Below are 22,466 nucleotides of genomic sequence, written 5' to 3' on the forward strand. Positions count from 1 at the left end.
CGCATCTTTACGTTATTCCGTACTTTATATGTGAAGCTTATACTTTATCACCTACTAGGCGTCTCCATCATGCCATATGTAGCATCATGTGTAGTAAGAAATATATGAAATTCTCATTCAATGAAATGTAGGTCGATGATCGTATCGTAAAAATGTGAAGCAGGGTAGTGGTTGAACATCACGTAAAAGGGGAAAGACAAGCCAAGTCAATAACAAAGAATGAAATTTGGTTTGGTTTGCTTTGAATGCATTAGGTCGCTTTTTCTTGTTCTACAGTTCACAAACCCATCTATTTATACCCAAAATTCCTATTAATAATGTACCCTACACTAACATTTAGTTCTGTTCTGTACAGGTAAGGGTACATACCTGTAAAAGTTGAAGTTAATCTTCAAGAGTTGGTGAATCACACTGCGTGTAGAATAATTGAAATGCAAAAAGCAGAAATCTTGCGGCACCTTTCATCTTCTTTGTGTGATTCACTAAGCGTCGTATTATTGCGCTCGTGAGGCATTGACGGATCTAGTGAACACAGCATTTACAATCAACTGTTTCATGGTTCCAGAGAAAATACTGCACCAGACAGTGATTTACTAGTATCGGCATTAACTCCTATCTGTCTTTCGTTCATTAGTGACAATTCAGATATCATCTGGATAAACTTGATGCCCCAAAATGTTGGTTCTGCAGGCCAATTGTGATCAAGTTTGCGAAAGATTGAAAAGAAAAAGTTATACAAATAGTCCTTCCTTCTTCTTGGCGTAACGACCTCTTGGTCATGCCTGCCCGTTAAGGGCTTACGAGACTTGTTTCCCTGTTGTACGTGGATAGTCAGTCCTCTCGTACAGGGGAGGGTCCGGTCTCGGTTGGGATTCGAACCCACGCCGTCGAGGTGGTGAGCCCCCTTCGCTCATGGGCCGATTTTCTAACCGGCGCTACCGCTCGGCTGTCGCGGACCCCCCCAGTACAAACAAATAGACAAATAGTATAGTATGAAATCAAAAGCCAAATAACCAGGTTAGTTCCTTATACAATCCAGCTAAAAGAAACAAGTTATGTGACGGTAAATTATTCATTTTACATGAGTTGAATTGATGGAAAAATGTTGGCATATTTAACCGACGCTATGTATACGCAAAAATGTTGTGTATGTATGGAGCAAAACTAACAGAAATGAACAGTGTAGAGCACTTAGAAAATGGATTTATTTCAAATCCTGAGAATTTATCTTATGTTGGATGAGATTTTTCGAATGCTTGCTTCACATTTCGTACAGAATTGAATTTAAAAAACGGAAGGTTACTAAAAATTATAAAAACATGTACAATGGTCAAAAAACATTGTATTGTAAAAGATGTACAAGGAATTTGGTGTTAAAGTAGACGAACCAAGGTGAATGGGTGGAAATAGTACGACGGGAAATGTTTGTCGTCGGGCTTTTTCAAATATAGAAAAATTGAGCGATATTTTGCAAATAGAAACAGAACTTATAGAAAGAATTCGAAATATTTTAATAGCCATAAACTGTAAATGACCAAGGTCCATTGGGATCCTTAGGAGAGGAAGCAGCAGATGGTGGAAATAAAATATACAGAAGGGATAGAAGAGAACACGTCCGTAAAATGTAACGAGAATTCAATGTTAAAGACATTTTTATGAGAGCACACAAACATTCTTCGTAGATTACAGCTCATCAAATAGTAACAGACCCTTGCCAATTCAAAACCAAGAATATAATGGTACAAGCTCACAATAGTTCAGAAGTTATCTCCACGTTAGATGCTTTAAATATCAATTATTTTCCAGATAACAATATTTGGAATGAAAGTTTTTTGTAAATTTAGTTTGTTTTATATCAAACTAAATAAAATCTTTAAGTAAATATAAAAAAAAAGATTGAAAAAATAATGCACCCAAAGAAAAATCCAAAAATATGAGGTTTTTGCAGCGCCACCAGGCGGGATTGTCCAGAAACATCATATTTCCGTGTAATATATTAGTATTACACGATATTACAATGAAAAAATTGCAAAACATTTGATTCTGAATTTTATCCCGGCAATTTGCTCTTTTCGCTCCATAGTGCACTGACAGGAGGCTGTCAGTGGAGAAGTGTCCTGCGTTGTGAGGAGATGAAAAGAAGATCTCTTCTGATCGGCATCTCGAGCGGAGCCGACGCATCGTCGTGACGGTCCGCCAGTTTTAATCTGTAACTTACAGCATTTCCCGGGTTTTTATTCCAAAGTCTCATCAAAACAATAACAAGCAGCAGGTTTCATCTGACAAGTTGTGCTCTATAATGGCAACAACGCATCATCAATGGCATGACAACATTACCGTTCTAAAAAGCCACATTCAATATCTAACATGTTAACCTAACTTAAATTATCATTTGTTTTATTATTTTGTATGAAAAACATTATTTGAATCTAAGGAACCGATTTTCGCATTTTTTTATGGGACATACTGTATGTGAAGTGAAAGATGTGCAAAGGATCAATTGGTTGATCACATCATGTCAAATGGGCTTGTGAATATTTAATCGTTGAAATCGGTTATATTATCCGTTGGAAATCAATCAATTGATTTGAAAAATTTATGGCTGCCGTTGGCAAAGCTTTGCAACAATGAAAGCGAATTGCCGGAGGGAACATTCGATGGACCGGTTGTGGAGCCTGAAGCGACGGTGTTGAGGTGAGGTGGGGAATCGGCAAGCTTTAAAACGACGACAATTCTACCACCTCGTTAGCCCGACTGCGTTGATAGACACGGTAATGAAAGGAGGTGGAGAGGATCCTCTATCGGGTCTGGGGAAGTAAAAATGGGTGACTCGGAAGAATTCGAATTGATGGACGATTGAACGCCATACAAAGAGCTTGAGGTAACTCATGAGTTTAATGAGCAAGATTAATCTTGCGGGCTGAGCGGGTCTGGGGAAGTAAAAATGGGTGACTCGGAAGAATTGATGGACGAGGGAAGTGGAGCAAGGTGAAGAGGGGTAAATCCGAAGATTTGTAGGCTGCTTTCTAGTGGACAGAAGGGAGATAGCGCCATACAAAGTGCTTGAGATAACTAAATCTCGCGCTCAATCTATTTAAAAAATCGAATACAAATGGATGAGACGTCGTGCCCAATCGTGTACACCAGGGCTCGACATACAATTATTAAAAAGGGCCGAATTAGTAAAAGGAAACCGAAAGCGCGGGCCGGATATCTTAAACGATGATTAAATGTTTTCAAAGTAGTACCCTGTTGAATGGAGTATCAACCTTTATAATAGTAGTTATATAAAAGTGGTACAAGATAAAAGAAGATTTTTATACATATTCTCGATGAATTGTGTGCCCATATCGCACGCGTATGGGCCCAATCTCTTGCTAATTATAGGCACGAAACTGGACTCTGGTCACGTAAGACACGGTGTGCTCCGGTCTATCTTTTAGGGAATTTACGAGCAGGACATTTAGGGCGGATGGATGAACCATAACCTAACTGAGGTGGATGACGAACTGGATATCCTGTCGGTGGAGAAAGCCGGCTTAAAGGAACCCAGCGAACTCGAGTGGAGCAAACCTACGAAACCTCGGATGTGCCTGGAGATTGGTTGGGAAACATGCCTTATCAGCACGACGTGCTCCACTATGAGGGGGCCAGAAAAGAAAAAAAAAACGATCCGAGGAAGATTATTCCTAATTGTTGTTGTTGTTGTTGTTGAGAAAATAAAGATCGTTTGAGGCTGGGTGAATGCGATAAGGCTGTAGTATTATAGACCACTTTCATTACTCTACTAGTAATCATAAGAATAGGAGGCATCTTTGACGTGGACCATCGTGGATTTTTGTGGAACTTGAAACAGCTAAAGATTCAAGGCGAGAATTTGTGGAGTTAAATACGTAAATGATGCTATCGTTTGGAGTAAACAACCAAGTTTGTATAGTGTTCAGAAAGCGTGATAAGTGAAAGGTATGTTCAATTAGTCACACTCAATTATTTTCGTTGACGTGTCGCGAACGTGTTCTTGATTGCCTTTCGGCGAGGAATGGGAGATCTAGAAAATGGTACCATTCTGCAGAACCGAATTGATTTTTTAATTTAAATCAAATAGATTCTATTAGTCATTGTGCAACGTTAACCATTTACAACGATGATCAAGTAAACCCGCAACGAAAATACCATACCCATCTCAAGTGTGATGAACCATTTTGAATAAAATGTGGGTAGTATGAAGGAGGTTAATGTGTATGTGTGATCTTTAATGCATAAGCGTGAGAAGTGATTATGAGATGTGAGAATCTGTGCGAGTCGGTATAAACTTTATTGGACCTGAATGTGAGAACGAAACATAATAAACTTTTTTTTATTTTGTTATGGTATTACGGGCGTTGCCGTATTGTAAAAGCCAACATGCTCTAAGTGACAAAATAAAACGTAAAATGTTAAAATATCGGGTAATGCTAAGAACAGTGGCGCATCTAGTCCTGTAGCTATAAATATGACGTAATTTATTAGTGTCAAGAACACAAAATTGTACCCATTTATACTAATTATGATCGAAACACCATTGTTTATAACGAAACGGCTTATTTGAATGTTGTAACGCGTTACGTTACGCGTTTCGTGGAATGCGTTTCTCGAAGCAAGCCGACCGTGCGTTTTTTAAGTGTGCGTTCTTCGGAAAGTGCAGCAGCCTTGGTTTTTTTCCGGTTCGCGTTTTTATTGTGCAAAAACGTTTTTCCATTTTCTCTTTGAAGAAACACAACGTAGAATCCAAATAAATTATTGCAGTTGTTGAGTTTTAGAGGCAGAATCCAGCGTATTAGTACAACCTGTTTGGAAAATATTAATTTTGGAGCCTTCTCCATCAGGCTGTCTCGTTTTGTTGGCAACAATTGTCAATTAGACAATTGATGATCTTTTTTTTGGGTTAAATTACAACGAAGTGGGAAACTTTATCTTGTATTTATTTCTCCGTAGAGCTAGGATTTTATTCCACTACAACTACTGAAGGTGCATGCACTGCTGTTGGAGCACTTATCCGAGGTGAAATTAAAAACACTTTTGCCGGATTTTCGTTGGGAGTAGAATACCAAAATAAACTTTTTATTATGAATTGTTTAACCACCCAACTTTTGAGACATTTTTTACATCGTAATGGTTGCTGCATGTTCAGCAAATGTCGACAGCCACTGTTGCATCCTGTTCGATATTTTTGATCTTCCTCCATCTTCCGGCATCGGTGTGATACGACCTAGCAGTTTCTCTCGATGTTGTAGTAAAGCCAATCTTATTGCTTTTAATTTTTTCTTTTTTAATCCTCCAGTTTTGTAGAACGATTTACACTTGACCGTGCAAAGGAGATCATCCTTGGCGTAGAAGTCCTTGAACGCCAGGACAGTAGCAGGATCACCATCCACATTTTTACGGGATATTTCGCCAAGGACGATTAAAATGGTCTTGCTTCTATGCTCACGGTGGTGTTCTGTAGTTAGCGTAGCAACTAACTTGGAATCCTTAACTGCATCCAAAGTAGATACCACTGCAATATAGACATGCTTATCGCCTGAAAGGATGGGCTCCGTAGTGTCGTAAGAAATAACGGAAGATGTGAAAAATACGTTGTTTCCAAATGTTGACTTCACAATCTTCTCGAGGGCATTTTCGACCTCTGGCACTTTTTTATCGTAGCGAAAATGCACAGTAAAAGACATGTTTGTGTACAATACAGTGTAGAAATACGACTACTTCCAGCCGGCTTCGTTTCTCTTCAGCGAATGGAACTTTGACAGAGACGAAAAGTGAGGTTGGCAAACAATAGTTTATGTCAAATCTCTATCTACGTTTATAATACATAGTCAACGTTTAACAGGTGCAGAATAAACATTACTTATGTTCATTCATCTCATATGAATTTTCAGCGATAGGTATGATGGTGTTCTTCAAACAAAAACAGTTTGTGTGTTTTGTAGTTAAATCAATGGCCATCAATCGTTGTATACTCGGATTTTGTTTCTTGGTTTCCATGCCTTGTAGGATTATAATAAATCATTCAGTGGTTCAGTTGAAAGACATTTCTGATTGAGTAAAGTTGTGAAGTGGGAAACCTGCACCAATTCTTTTACAATTACAAAATGCATTAAATTGTATGAGTAAAGAACAAAGCACGTTACTATAAACAAGCTTCGATCTTTTTGTCATAGCCTTATCACACTGATCACCAATAGCGCCTTTTCGTAGATACTGAACTGTCTAACTCAGGGATCGGCATGCATTGCTTAAAAAGGGCCAGATGGTTAATAGAAAACAAAATCCACGGGCCGGATACCTCAAACAATGACTTAATGTTTTTAAAAGTAGTACCCTTTTTAATTGAGTATCATCTTTCTAAATAGTAAAGTTACATAAAAAGTGGTAAGATAAACTATTTGAAATTTTATCATTTAACTGTTTTTAGACATTTTCATTCTTATTTTCGTTGTATTTTGCTGTTTTTTTCAACATATATCAGGAACAATTCGTTGAACAATATTAATCTTCATTTTTGGGACGAAAACAAACCTGACATCGTGGACAAATCTTATAAAAATTGGGTTGGATTTTTTGTATGAAACACTAAGTTTTATTTCGGGCCGGATAAAATCAGTTGGTGGGCCGGATTTGGCCCGCAGGCCAGACTTTGCCGACCCGTGGTCTAACTGGTGATTTGTTCAAGCTCATTGCACCGACGAGCCCCTTGTTTGGCAGTTCAGTGGCTCTCTAGTTTTAGTTTTTGATCATATAAATGAAATCTTGTTTTATCCATGTATTGCATCAATTTGTGTTTTTTTGAAAAGGCACGAGTTCCAGTAATTGGCTGATTACTTCTGCTCTCCGCCACTCATCTTCGCATTCTACTACAAGTTGTGCTGGTTCGAAATGCACTGCTCGATGAAACGCTGGCCTACCTGATGATTAGTTAAATATGGGTTTCTAAAACTGAAGCTATTATGCCATGGACAAAAAGAACTTTTTTTTCAGATGCTGCAATAACATCGGAGAATGTAGTTCTTCTGCTGGAAAACTAGAGCGAATGCTATTGAATCGAATAAGCGGTGCTGAGGAAGGCCGACGCACCTGTTGTCAATTTTAAATGAAACTAGTTTTTGAAAACAGTTTTAAATTAAACTATTTTTATTGTAGGTTGTGAATGGGATAGGATCTGACGCTTCCTGAAAGCTACATGCCTGAACGTCTGGGGGGCAACAAGGCACAACCAAAGCTGCCACAAAGTCGCAGGGCTAGTCAACCGGCCCGAGCATAATCGACTACAGAAACACGCAAGAACTTCAAACGGAATGAATTAAATGATAACGGACTCTTGCAACGCCACCGAGCAACGATCACCATAGGCTCATAGAACGTACTCAAATTGTATAGAACTGGAACCTTGAAACAACTAGGTGACGAACTAGCCAAGCTAAATATCGACCTCGTCGCGCTACAAGAGATACGCTGGCTAGGTGTGTAGAACAGGCGTGGCAGCAACCACGACATCTACTATAACTGCATCGACCGCAACCACATTTTTGGCAAGGGCTTCACCGTAGGTCAAACCACATAGTTGGCAGTCATTGATTTCAAGGCTATAAACGACAGACTATGCTACCTGCGCATGCGAGGAAAATTGTACAACATAAACTCCTACCGAAAACAAAGATGAATAGGAGAAGGACCTTTTCTATGGCTGCTTTGCAAAACTCTACGAAAGTTGTCCCAGGTTTGACCTCAAAATCATCCTGGGGGACTTCAATGCAAAAGTCGGTAAGGAGTCGATGTACTGCCAGTACATCGGAACCCACAGTCTATACGAGCACAGTAAAGAAAACGGTATTAGATTGGTCCAGCTCGCAGCAACCAGGACGACCGGGTGTTGATAAATCGCCACCACCAATCGAGTATATTAAACGTCATAACTTATAGAGGGGCCAACATCGATTCTGATCATTACCTGGTTGGCTTAATTCCTGGTCACAGCTTTACGTAAAGTGATGCGTTTGCGTTTTTCATCTGTCAAACGAAAGTTTTCTGCTGCAAATGATACTTTATATTTGAATATACCACTTGTATGAGCATACAATCACATTAAAATCTACAAGAAATAATGTTTACTATTGACACATAAAAACGAAAGTCTGCGGCAAGAATCAAAATCGTTTGATTTTTAGTACAGAAAACGGAAGGTATGCTGTCACCGGTAACAGCTCTATCTCTCCCATGGGAACAATGCAAACGTATGACCTTGCGTAAAGTTATGACCAGGGATGATGGTAAGATCTTAATGATAGAGTAAAAACTGCCTTATACCGAGCAATACAGTAGAAGCAAAGAATACAACCATGCGCAGAAGAATACCGCCGGTTGAGACGATAAGAGAAGCGGGATTTCCAGAGAAAAAACAATTGTGGAAGGATGCTAACTTTCGAAATCTCGAGGAAACCAGAGTGCGTGACGGATCCAATACAGTTTTACCAAGCGATAGCAGGCCACCGAAGCACCTTTACTCCGAAGTTGACCTGCTGTCGCAGCAAGGATAGAGATCTCGTGGTGGGCTAGGTACTTCAATGGATAAATGATCTGCAGATTCCATCACCAGATGAAGTCATGCTTCAGCCACCTAGCCGTCGCCTCAAGACAAGTCGCCTGCCACGGACGGAATAACAGTCGAACTGATCAAAAACGGAATTGGTGGTATTACGGTGTTGAATACCGCCTACAAAATATTATCCCTCGTTCTTTAAGAACTGCTTTACCCATACACTGAAGAGATAGTTGGAAACTATCAGAAAGGATTCCGAAGAGATAGTAGGAAACTATCAGAAAGTAACCACTGATCAGATCTTCACCATGTTGTAGCCAGTCTTGGAGAAGATGGCAGAGTAGCAACAAAATACTTTCCATCTTTTTATTGAGTTTATAGCCGCATTTGATAGCATAGTCAGGGTAAAACTGTATCGAGCAATGATCTCGTTTGGAATCCCGGCTAAATTAATCAGACTTGTTAGAATGACCATGACCAACGTCACTTGTCAGGCGAAGGTGGATGGAAACACGTCATCCCTCAAAGTAAAAAACTCTTGTGTAAATGTAGGCTTGATGGCGAATGTCTGCTACCCATCATTCAAATAATACTATGACTATCACGGGCACCTGAACGAAACGGAACTAGGGGAGTCCAATAGCGGCGCAGGTAGAATGGAGCAGAGCATTAACCAGTAGATGACGATGTGCTCCCACAATCTGTGGACGAAATCACTAGAGCCATCAAGCAGCTGGCAGTAATGGGCTGGTGGCTGAACTATTCAAGATGAGCTCGGTAGAGCTGGCCATCAGTATGCACCGGCTAATTATTAAAATTTGGAAGCATGAAAGGAAACCGGAGGCCTGGAAGCTGAGTTTCATCCAGCCAATTTACGAGAAGGATGACAAAATGGACTATGCCAACTTTCAAGCCATCACTGGGCAGCCTCAATGCTGCCTTAAAAATCCCATCCCAAATATCCTTCTGCAGACTCGCGCCTCTTGCTACAGATTTCGTCGGAAGCTACTAAGCTGGGTTTTTTTAAGGCAAATCCACCACCGAGCTGATGTTCGCTCTACGACAGATCTTCTAGAAGTGCCGAGAGCACCAGATACCGACGCACCACCTGCAGGAACAAATTTTTAACAAAATTGTTTATTTTTTAAACGTTTTCGTCCGTTTTTTAAGTTGGTGGGCGCCCAAAACGACGTTGGCCTCAGTTCTACTTGGCCATCTCACATAATCGACGATAACGATGGTAAGATGGTAAGAACAGGCTTGCCGCACAACCCACGCGGGTTGCTCAGTCAACGAGATAAAAAGCGCAAGCAACGTGCACGCGTTCTCTTTTCTCTTTGCTTTTTTACGCGCCAACCTTTCGTGGTCGATTCTGAAAACCGATAGTGTGATATTCTTTTGGCAATCAATAAAATAAAAAGGTGGTGAAACATACAGTGATCAATTCTTCGTGTTACCCCACATACAGTATAAGTAATTTACTTATTGCGTCATGACTATTCAACGTTGTTTGATATCCGTTGAAAATATGACGAATAAGAAAGAATTTGTTGACCAGTCACCAATCAGAATGATTATTTTTAAACAAGCGTTAAAACCAGAGGTACGAGATAAAAGTAAAATAGGAGCTCGAGAATTCGATAGGGAGGATTTACTCCCCTGAACGAGAGGACTGACTATCCACGTACAACAGGGAAACAAGTCTCGTAAGCCCTTCATGGGACAGGCATGACCAAGAGGTCGTTACGCCAAGAAGAAGAAGAGAAAAAGAAGAAGATCTTGTTTTTATTCTAGCTCACATTCATTTTGGTAGAATGTACATAAAATTACTAATAATTTAATTCGTATAGGGCCTAAGGGGGTGTACTAGGGTCCAATTAAAAAAGAAAAGTATACTATGCACTACACTACTGTACAGCAGCTAAATGCGATCCATTTTCAATGTACACGCCAAGGCATCAGCTCCATTTGCAAGTTTACCTTCCGTGGTAAACTATGCTTATCAAATGGATTAAAGTCGACTGTCTGATATAGTGCCCGGATTGACCAAGGCTTCCTTTCGCTCCTGTATCGCGTTGCAAAGCCTCCGGTACGGCCCGAGTGGCAGACCGAGCGATTTGATATCATTCTCCGTGAGGATCATCAGTGTTTAGATTTCGTTCTTTTGGAATCTAAAAGGTAATAAAGAGAATTCCGAAATGTTATTTTGAGTACGACATGTTTACCGAGGCGGAGGATTGAGTGACTTACACTGGATAGTAATCTTCTAGCTTGAAGGCAGCCAAAAACCGCAAAATCGCTAACGAGTCGTTCTCTTCGTTGTCGAAGCTTTCGACGTCCGAGTCCGAATCCGGGATGAACAGCTGCGAGCGGGGCTTGATCGCTTCCCTTCGTCATCGGTTTGACCGTCATCGAGCCGTGCGAGGACGCACTGGACGACTGTTCGTTGCTGAGCTGGGCGCGTACCTTCGAAACGGATCGACTGTGGAAAATGCAGGTTAGGTGAGGTGTGATTGTTGAGAGATGCGGCGATCGTCTTACGACGTTGTTCACTTACGGGAAGGCCAAGTTACTGAACGATGGCCGACTAAACAGTCCCGACGGTCGCTGCAGGAGGACGTCCGTTGTCACCTCATTGGTAGCGCCGGCTAACAGAAAGTCGGGCTGACTGTGCGTCCGGAAAATTGTTCCAAATTTCCCGCTAGCCCCACTGCCACTGTCCTCGTACGCATCGTCATTGTCATCGCCGTTCGAGTGAACGTCGAACATGTCCTTCAGCTTACCCCGCCGGTCCGAGGCATTGAAGTCATCGTTCGAACGGTAGGTTCCCACGTACAGCACCTGCGAGTCTCGCCGTAAACCCTGTATCGATTGTACGATCCTTTTACTGTTCGCCTCCATTTCGCCAATTTCAAAATCTTAAACGACAAATAAAGCATTACGATGAGTTTCAAGCACATTTTGTTGTAATAATACATTGCGAATGAAAGATCTACCTCCATTTTCCATTGTCCATTGGCTGTCGGGTTTTCATGCCATTCGTTCGCTTCTTAACTGCCCCTCCACCTCGCGCAACCGATCCACCCACCAGAGCACTGAACGTAGTCGTTGACGTCGTTGTCGTCATCTGTGACTGTGTCTGGCTACCGGACCACAGCTTTTGCTTTAGCGTTTGCAGCAAGTTCGAAGGCCGGTGCGGCATCGGACGGCGGGACAGACTCGGATCGAGCTCCCGTTCGATCTTCTGCTGCCGGCCCAGGAACTCGCGGGCCCTTTTCTCGCTCTTCTTTTTGGCATGTTCTTTCAACCTATTTTCTGTGACGGAAGAAAGAAATTCAAACATGAGATTCCAGCCACAGGCCCCTCCATCCAGCCGCTTTTCCATACCTGTCCGTTACCAGGAAGTCCACGCACTTTGATAAATCCCAAATCTAACCCAGTGTACCAACCGGAGTGTAAGTATGAAAAGATTGGGCTGCCGACATAATTATCAACAAACTAAAAAACTCTTTCCATTTTCAGCCGACTTACCACTACACCCATTACAGACTAGCCTTTGGTTGCAGCTGGCAGGGGGCGGAAGGGGCGGAAGTGTTCATTGCGATATTGGCCACATAAATCCAACGCGAAGCGACATTGTCTGCAAACAAATGGCGAAACACTTCACTCCACTTCCTGTGTGCGAATCAAACTTCTCAAAAGTTCTGGCGCAATCAAGTTCCGAGATGCGTCCGTTCCCAGTATAAAATTGAGGCACATGAAAATTGTCTCATGAACTTCTTCTTGTTAATTGTCCTAATCCGTGGCACGAGAGATGAATCATCAAAATTATGCCCTTGAGGGATAGATTTTCTTAGGTACAAAGGAATAGCTTGGAAAACGGGCCACCTTAGGCAGACTTTCATTCCACAGTTCAGAGCCCCATGGGGCCATCGTGCGTAGGAGAACCAGAAAGGCACATTAGTTACTTTGAGGCTGAGAGAAAAGGTGAAAAATGTCACTTACCGGGGGATTCTATCCGATGACATCGTTTAAGCTTTTTCCGGGGAAACACTTTCTTCGAAGATCGGAAAAGAAACGGTTCAGTAGATCACATTAAAAACGGGAAATCTAGCTTCGCATAATCCAGGTAAACTCATTTACATATAACATTTGTTTCGAGTTAGTTTAAATTGTGAGATGAAGAGTTTTTTTTGTGACTGATACAGAAGAGCAGAAAAGAAAGAGGAAACTAACCTAGCATAAACAGCAAAAAGCAGTTACATGTACTCTCCTTTTTCCAGTTCAATGTGTTTTGACTCTATGACATATTAATGTCACTTTTTGCAGTAAATCGCTCCATTTAAAAATGGATTAAGCCTACACCGCAAGATCTGTTGGGTTGGCTGATTAGGGAAAGTGAAATGTGAGCACGTTGAAATGTGATCTAGATCTAACAAAAGCGCGTTGAAGTGATCGTTTCTCTTAGCTATGCGTTTTTATGACTTTTTCGTTAAGGCATATTGTAATTTCCCGGTGTATTTTCCCACGAAAGCTAGTTAGTGCCGCGCTCGGTACGAAAGGGACAAGGAAACTGTTTGGCTTAATGTTTTGCATGTTAACATACATACTATCGTATGGGTATGATCGAATGATGAGTGTTCCGACCAAAATGAAAGAGGGTACTAGGGAAAGGATATGCCGGAAGAGCATGAAAGGAACCGGCACCACTTCGTACGTATAGTTTGTGTTTGCGAATGAGCGAGAAATAAATCCGACATCGTGATTTATAGCAACAAGTTTATTTCTCTGAAAACCCTTCGGGCCGATCGTGTTCAGAATATTAATGGTAGAAAATGGTTACCATTTGCGGACTACAGTGTAAAATTGTGGACTGAACGAACGATTTTATCTGTCATGGCTATCGATCGGTCAGCGCACGAATACCAAACACGTGACTCGATGACGATCCTTTTCCAAATTGAACTTGACACAAACAATGGTAAAAACTCAACAATTGAACCTTCTTATTGTGATTCAAATGTTGTGAAATGTTGTCAAAAACAAGAACACAGCCCTTGAGCGGGGGATGAATCTTTGACCTCCGCCAAAAAATCGTACGCTCGGCCGTAATTTATGCCCCACTCTCAGCTCATAATTGTTTTTTCTGTTCTTTTTTTTACTTTCGAAGGGAGGAAACGTTATGATGTTGCTGTGTGTGGAATTTGGAGCACTTACGGTTCTTCTGCCTACTGGTGCACACAAAGGCACAGCATAAAATAAATGAATCATTTGCTCCGCATGCCGCCATTGTTGCGGCTCAAGCAATTATTGGCCAAATTTTCAAGGCGCTTCAAATTGCCCACCATTGGAGGCATTTCTCGATTGCGTGGTCGAGAGTGGATTGGATGTTAACGCTGGTTTAGTGTTTCAAACTCTTTGAAAACTACTGGAACATTGGAAGTAACCCAATCAAGAACCACCACCATCAAACAGCAATCTTTCGATGGGGTTCGAAAACTAGCGAAACATTTTGTACAAGCCTGGTAAAGGAAGTCACTGATTCATTAAAATTAGAGATCAAAATAGCAATTTTTTGTTTGACAACTGTAACATCGTCTACTAACACCCACCCAAACGCCCACTAATTCCTTCCCTCCTCGTTACGCCAATGCTCGTGGAATCCAAATTGAGATATGAAAATTGCGTGTGCTTTGCATTTTCCCTGGGTAACGCTCAGTTCAAAGCAAAGGGATCCACATTTGCGCAGGTTAATCTATGACAAAGTGAAAAAAAAACAATTTTAGCCGCAAAAGGAAAACAGTGAATGTTGCTTCTCGACTTCACCAATGTTCTGAGCGTATTGAAAAAAACAACCAGGGAGGGGGAAAACATTAGCGTCATTGCAAAATGTTCAAAGAATGCAGTTGTGTTGTATGAAAAGTATTTAAAATACAAACGCTTCGATTGTTCTTTTTAAGAATGCTACTATGGTATTATGTTTTGAATTAATTAAGTACTAATTAAGCATTAACTGACAGTCAAACGGCTTATTGAAAGATCCGTGACAAGCAACTGTCACGAAATAGTGGAGGCATAACTGAGTTGATATTATACCGTAGATGTACCATATTTGGCGCAGTTAAGGAAATTCTGCATAAAAAGTTGAATAACAAAATCAATGTTCGGTCAAATCATACCATTTTTTGCACAGTGCTAGCCTAACTACCATAGAATATAAGAAAAATAAGTGAGAAACTCTTAAATTGTTATTTCTTCAAGTTTCAGAAACTCTTTGTGTGGCACATTATGTTCCTAACTTGGCGCATGGTTTTTGCAATGTTCCTTAGGCAGCGCTCTGTGAGCTATCGAACAAGACAAACACGACAAACACGACAAAAAAAAAACGATCAAACCCATGCAATCATATGGAGGTGCTCTGTCAACCTGCATCGAACATGTCAGACTACTTGGCGCGATGTGTTCCTAATTTGGCGCACTTAACCTTCAGGTCTACGACCAAAAATACCTACGTTAACATACGACCGCCTACCCGGGTAGGCCATACGTTTTGTATGGGGGTTTGCATTTTGCTGTGCTTCAAAGCTAATATCTTTTGTTCTAGATGCCGTAGTGAGTTGAAATTTTCAGTAATGATACTTAAGAATGTTTTCTAACACATCCCATTCAAATAATATTATTAAAAATTCAATAAGTAAGTAATTTTTTCATTCAAATATATTTTAACCCATAGATCTACAATCGCCAACTCTGTAAACCATACATTTTCAATAAGTTATTGTGTTTGTTTATACTTCTTAAGTTTCTGGTGAAGTAACTTCTTGGTGCCTTCAACATTTTTGCTTATAAATTGAAATTTCAACGATGTAGAAATATTTTTCTATTAAATTTTACGTTTTGGAAATGTTCATGTTCCTCAGTAAATTCAGTGGCATATCTGGAGGAAATTCTTCATTATACATTGTTACAACTGATATTTAAGCCTTAACATTTTAAAACTTAGCTCATATACATAAATTCGATCGTTTTGTTTCAAACGATAACAGTTTCTTTTGTATTTAATTCAACCCGTTGCATCATGATTTTTTTGCAATTAATAAATTATTATTTTGTGTAGCAAATTATGAAAGTTCACCTAGAATGCTTTCGTTGCCGCTGTGTGGTCCAAAATGTAGCATAATTTGCATATTTGTACATCGTCTTCGAGTTTATCTCATTACTAATTGTTCGAGGAGTTCGAGGAGTAAAACAGTCTTTCATAGTGTGTCTTAGATAAATTTGGATTGTTTTCAATATAAATATAAAAAGAAAAACCCGAGGGGCACCTCCTTTCACCTACTGGTGGTTTGTCTTGGTACAGAAAAATATAAACTCTCGTACAAAACGTATGACTTACCCGGGTAGGCGGTTGTAGATTTAAGGGGTATAAATAGAAAAATGGTGTAAAAAAATACTTAGAATAAAAATAAAAAGTCGGTTTTCGGCAGAATGATAGAGAACATGTTGCTTGAGGCATTCCAGGAATTTCGAGTCGATATAACTGTTCAATTCGAAGTAATTGCAAAATAAAAGGGCAAAACTTACCCAGGTAGGCGGTTGTAGATCTGAAGGTTAAAACAAAATGGATGTAGTTAATTGAATTCAACAGCTATATTCAAAAGTCAACTTAAAACAATAGAAACACTTTTCAACACCTATTTAAAAAACAATTTAGCTGTTTTTGCAGCGGACTTTGGCTTCTCTCGTGAAAATAAAACTATCTCATCACTAACTTTTATAATCTCATTCATCAAAGCCTTCTATGATTCAAAAATATCTAGTAGCGCAAACAGTCATATTCTCCACGGTGAATAATTAGGAACACTGTGAGCCAAACTTGGCGCAAAATTGTTCACTTCAAAATTAGCATAATAATCTCAAAAAGCGCCAAATCTAACCACGATTCATTGAAAATACTTACTTTTTTACAGTTTCTGATAAATAAAATCCCCAATGATTTTTCCTTTGCGTATAAATTATTGGAAACAGTTGAACCCATTCCTTAGCAGCGTTGCTAACGCGAGTAAAAATTGGCGCACTTGTGAGATGGAATTTTTCATTTAATTATATATACATTCAATAACTAAAAACCAATAACATGTTTTGATGCGGATGTATTGTACAAACATAAACAAATATTTAACTCCCTATTTTAGGCTGAAATGATTTGGAAATAGTCTAATATCGAACAAAATATTAGAAAGTGCGCCAAGTTTGGACCCGCGCCAAGTATGGTGCTTCTACGGTACTCAGATTGTAGCATTCATTGATCAATGAATACTGATTCATCACACAACACGTATCAGTTAGTTATTTATTTCATTACCATAGCATAGTGTATAAAAGAATAAGTGGCGCCAGTAGCTGTCTGTGAGAGAAGGAAATGTCGATGTTTAGTCTGGGTTGCACTTGGTTGACTTGCTGGTCATACAAGTAGTCGAAGAGGGTTGCATCAATGAATCCGATTCATTGGTAGATGGATGCATTTGTCATTATTTGTCTTAAGTGTATGCATCAGTTTGAAGTGTTTTCCAATGAAAGACTAATTGGAAAGGGGGCTTCGCTTCTACAGCAACACAGCAGCTAAGCGAATTTTGATAATTCGTTCAATATGGAAACAAACTTCCTTAAGTGGATACGAGCTGCATTTGATCGTTTTAAATCGTCCTCTAGACTTTTCAATCTCCAGTAGCATATACTTCCGACTCGAAGATGCTTAATGAAAGAAAAAGGCGGCTATTGTGCTGTCCGCGACACGGCTCAACTTTTCAATTTCTTGAAAAAACGTCATCTGAACGCGACTGAAAAGGAACGGAACTTGCTCCATAATATTGCTACAAATAAGCTAAAAAAGCGTCTTCATTACATTACATTCCCAGTCACTTGAATCTCGATCCGGTGGGATCCGGTAAGATTTCGTTGATGAGCTTTTCACTTTCCATTTCATGTCGTAATGTTTGCCAAGCAAAGATTAGCAAATGACTGCTATACAACTTTCTTGTGTTTACTGTTGTCCATTTATGTTTAGTTTTTGAAAGGCAATAAGCCATTCCCTCGGATAAGATCAGGTAGTTAAGAGAGTAGAAAACATTTTACGTGCAGTCATAATTGGCTTTAAAGTGCATAAGGAGTTATGCTATTAAGCAATTAAGCTCCAAGTTTATTTATAAACGTGAGACACACAATTGGTTTCTCCGAATTTTTTTAAGAAACTCTCAATCGATTTGAGAAAAATTACTCTGCTCAAACAAATCTGCTCTCCATTTAATCGCCTAAACTGCCAATCTTGATGCTATAAATCTGTCCTTTCGTTTGGATTGAGTTAGGGACGCAAAGTTTCGTTACGTAGATAAAGGCATGCAAAAGCAACGATGCAAAAGCACTATTATAGATATTGGTGTTGGTGAAGGTAGCCGAAGATGCCACTTGAAGATTTTGCCGAGAGATTGTTCAATGTTCACATGCACTTCATACAGCTACTCAAAAAAGTCTCTACGTATTCAAACTCGTATCTAAAGACGCTAGGCAACTAGATATCATACCCGCTTGTGTATCCCTTAGGAGTAGTCCCTTAGAAAGTATCACATGTGTACACAGCATCCGTCAATCATAGATGATGATGATGATGATTAAGAATACAACTTAACGAAATTTTTACTTTTGATTGTTTTCTTATTGTAAGAGGCTGCACAGAATTGAGACACGCGCGTCAAATGGATTTGTTTGTCACTCATCTTGTAAGAATTTGTTTTGAGTTGATCGCTACAGGCGGGCAACCTGTCATCCTTATGAGGACTTTGTAGTGTGATTCTCAAATTATCCGTTCGTAAAATGTTATTTTGTTTTTAAAATTTAAATTAATTAAAAAAATAAATTTAAGAACGTCTCATCTCAATCCTGTGCAGGGGTATGAGGTGGGCCATCATCATCATCTCATCTCATCCCAAACATTTCGTGTACAAAATCGGGTGTACAGATGAGCACTAATTTTACGTTCTTACCTATCTTCCTGTTGTCCCTTACTGTCCTTCCTATCTTCCTGTTGTCCTGTTCGTAAAAAACAGTGACAAGATAAAGTGCCCACTGTGAAATTTTGAGTGCAGAGGAAGATTTCCACTCCTTCCAATTATCGTGGAATTTCCCTGATCTGTGCCGTGTCTAAAGTCCTAGAATCTATTGTACATTCCTCCTTCCTCGACGTTCCACTGTTTCGAACCTTATGTCCTTGATGCTCGACCTGTACCCGCACATTGCTGCCGAGAGACAGGTCGATGTAATTTACACCGACTTTAAGGCAGCCTTTAACTGCTTATCACATAGGCTGCTCCTCACCAAGCTTAAGCGGATGGGTTGCGGGGGTTCTCTGCTTCTCTGGCTTGAGTCCTTTCTGGCTAATCTGACTCATAGGGTTAGGGTTGACGGGGCTCTCTCTGATCCGTCGGGAAATCGGGTGTTCCTCAGGGGAGATTCTTCCACCTGGTGGATGTCTGATGCACGCGGATGATGGCAATCTTTTCCTTCCTGTATCCTCATCTAATGATCTCCTCTCCCTTAAACGTTTTGCTAATAAATACACAATTATTCTTTGAATAATTTATTATTTTGTGGCTTGATGACCGGATGTGTTTTAAGCCGAATTTCGACCCAATCTTTTCATACTTACACTCCGGTTGGTACACTGGGTTAGATTTATCAAAGTGTTTCTTCATTTCTGTTTACGCGTTTGCCATCACAACATTGAGCTCGATAAATTCACTATAGGATGGGAACGTTACGCTAAATGTTGCTGTAATAAATAGAAAAAAGAGTTGAATAAATTGAGTTGAATGAAAAAACAACTGTAGCTCTCTGTATAATTTAGTTTTTAAATTCGACCAAAATTAAAAACAATCGAAGCTATGAAAATAACCATTTTTTGCCTTTTTAAAGTACCGTGGTAAGATGAAAGTCGTCTTGTTCTGTAGGCATCGCTCCGAGGCCAATGCCAAAGATGTGGACGGTATGACGCCCGTGCTGAGGGCTGGCTTCGAGGGACATTTCGAGGCTTTAAAGCTGCTAGTCGCCCGGGGGTAAGTAAGGGCCGGTTAGAACGGTCCCGTAACAGATTCCTAAAACGTTTTACGTATAATTTTCGTCCGTTCCGTCCAGGAGAGATCCGGACAAGGCCGATCTGTTTGGCAACACCGCCTTGCATCTGGCATCCGCCAAAAGTCACATGACGTGCGTGGACTTCCTGGTAACGGACAGGTATGGAAAAGCGGCTGGATGGAGGGGCCTGTGGCTGGAATCTCATGTTTGAATTTCTTTCTTCCGTCACAGAAAATAGGTTGAAAGAACATGCCAAAAAGAAGAGCGAGAAAAGGGCCCGCGAGTTCCTGGGCCGGCAGCAGAAGATCGAACGGGAGCTCGATCCGAGTCTGTCCCGCCGTCCGATGCCGCACCGGCCTTCGAACTTGCTGCAAACGCTAAAGCAAAAGCTGTGGTCCGGTAGCCAGACACAGTCACAGATGACGACAACGACGTCAACGACTACGTTCAGTGCTCTGGTGGGTGGATCGGTTGCGCGAGGTGGAGGGGCAGTTAAGAAGCGAACGAATGGCATGAAAACCCGACAGTCAATGGACAATGGAAAATGGAGGTAGATCTTTCATTCGCAATGTATTATTACAACAAAATGTGCTTGAAACTCATCGTAATGCTTTATTTGTCGTTTAAGATTTTGAAATTGGCGAAATGGAGGCGAACAGTAAAAGGATCGTACAATCGATACAGGGTTTACGGCGAGACTCGCAGGTGCTGTACGTGGGAACCTACCGTTCGAACGATGACTTCAATGCCTCGGACCGGCGGGGTAAGCTGAAGGACATGTTCGACGTTCACTCGAACGGCGATGACAATGACGATGCGTACGAGGACAGTGGCAGTGGGGCTAGCGGGAAATTTGGAACAATTTTCCGGACGCACAGTCAGCCCGACTTTCTGTTAGCCGGCGCTACCAATGAGGTGACAACGGACGTCCTCCTGCAGCGACCGTCGGGACTGTTTAGTCGGCCATCGTTCAGTAACTTGGCCTTCCCGTAAGTGAACAACGTCGTAAGACGATCGCCGCATCTCTCAACAATCACACCTCACCTAACCTGCATTTTCCACAGTCGATCCGTTTCGATGGTACGCGCCCAGCTCAGCAACGAACAGTCGTCCAGTGCGTCCTCGCACGGCTCGATGACGGTCAAACCGATGACGAAGGGAAGCGATCAAGCCCCGCTCGCAGCTGTTCATCCCGGATTCGGACTCGGACGTCGAAAGCTTCGACAACGAAGAGAACGACTCGTTAGCGATTTTGCGGTTTTTGGCTGCCTTCAAGCTAGAAGATTACTATCCAGTGTAAGTCACTCAATCCTCCGCCTCGGTAAACATGTCGTACTCAAAATAACATTTCGGAATTCTCTTTATTACCTTTTAGATTCCAAAAGAACGAAATCTAAACATTGATGATCCTCACGGAGAATGATATCAAATCGCTCGGTCTGCCACTCGGGCCGTACCGGAGGCTTTGCAACGCGATACAGGAGCGAAAGGAAGCCTTGGTCAATCCGGGCACTATATCAGACAGTCGACTTTAATCCATTTGATAAGCATAGTTTACCACGGAAGGTAAACTTGCAAATGGAGCTGATGCCTTGGCGTGTACATTGAAAATGGATCGCATTTAGCTGCTGTACAGTAGTGTAGTGCATAGTATACTTTTCTTTTTTAATTGGACCCTAGTACACCCCCTTAGGCCCTATACGAATTAAATTATTAGTAATTTTATGTACATTCTACCAAAATGAATGTGAGCTAGAATAAAAACAAGATGCAATACGTAAATATCAGTTAATTCAGTTAATCCCCATTCACAAGAGTTTAGAGTAACGTCCACTCGGTTAGATGCTCGTAAAATGAAATCTTTTTGTAGTTCTTCCCGAAACACAGTACCGATTAGAATAACTGGTGCTGACCATACTCAATAAAATTGATTTGGACAGACCGGTGCAGTTTCTGGTCAGAACAAGCACGAAACTTTGCTCGGTTCAGAGTCAAGGCTGAGTGCCTGTCTATCAACTGGTGATTAAACGATGCAGTAACCGTTCTTCGATTTCTTTTTCTTCCAACTAAACTGCGTACGTATTACTCCAGCATAAAGCGCATGCTATCTAGTGATTTTTTAATTTTGTTATTTTGTTCGAGTGTTTCGTATTTTTTTAACTTTTATATATGTGCTGCGTTTTGCGAAAGGCGTTTCTTTGGTAACCTTCATGAGGACTTTTCTTGAAAATGATCCATCTAGAGCAGTGATGTCAAACTCAGTTGACCTCGGGGACCGCATTTCCTCCCAAAATAGGTTTGCGGGGAAAAAATGTAGCATTGGTTGGATTCATGGAAATAGATTTTTATCAGCCAATTATGAATTCACACACTGGTCCCTGTAGAGATCGAGTATAGGGTAACAGAAACATAAGGAATAGTTCAAGTAAAAAGAAAGAAGAGCGTAATGGAATTATAGTATACCCAACGGCATGCATATCAGGCAAGATCGCAAACGAAATCAGGCGAAAAGCAGGGTGACAGAAAATGCGAATCAGGCGAATCAGCGAGAGAAGTGAGAAAGAAAGAGAGAGATTAGGAACACGCGAGCCCCACTTGGGCTCGTCAGTCTTGTGGTTAGCTTTGAAGAGTACAGTTGTGCAAAAGCAAAAAAAAGGAAGAGATAAAGAGTTAAAATAAAAGAAATAATGGCAAGCGATCACGACAGTCCCTAATGGGGGCGTGGCAATGTGGACTGCCATTGGTGAATAGTGTGATAAGGGTATTA

The 22,466-nt window shown here is 40.8% G+C and overlaps 1 protein-coding gene and 1 pseudogene across 1 annotated transcript; one reads left to right on the top strand and one right to left on the bottom strand.

The window, feature by feature from the left end:
* Positions 1-10,583: 10,583 nt before the first annotated feature.
* On the bottom strand, positions 10,584-19,016 carry LOC131294029 (pre-mRNA splicing regulator USH1G-like). The gene is given in 6 exon segments (XM_058322076.1): positions 10,584-10,743; positions 10,823-10,965; positions 10,967-11,054; positions 11,130-11,490; positions 11,576-11,887; positions 18,944-19,016. Coding segments are annotated over 6 exon segments (1,137 nt in total).
* Positions 19,017-19,552: 536 nt separating this feature from the next.
* On the top strand, positions 19,553-21,234 carry LOC131294030 (pre-mRNA splicing regulator USH1G-like; annotated as a pseudogene).
* The last annotated feature ends 1,232 nt before the right edge of the window (positions 21,235-22,466 follow it).

The sequence above is a fragment of the Anopheles ziemanni genome, chromosome 2 (genome assembly GCF_943734765.1).
Source record: "Anopheles ziemanni chromosome 2, idAnoZiCoDA_A2_x.2, whole genome shotgun sequence".
Classification (NCBI taxonomy): Eukaryota; Metazoa; Arthropoda; class Insecta; order Diptera; family Culicidae; genus Anopheles; species Anopheles ziemanni.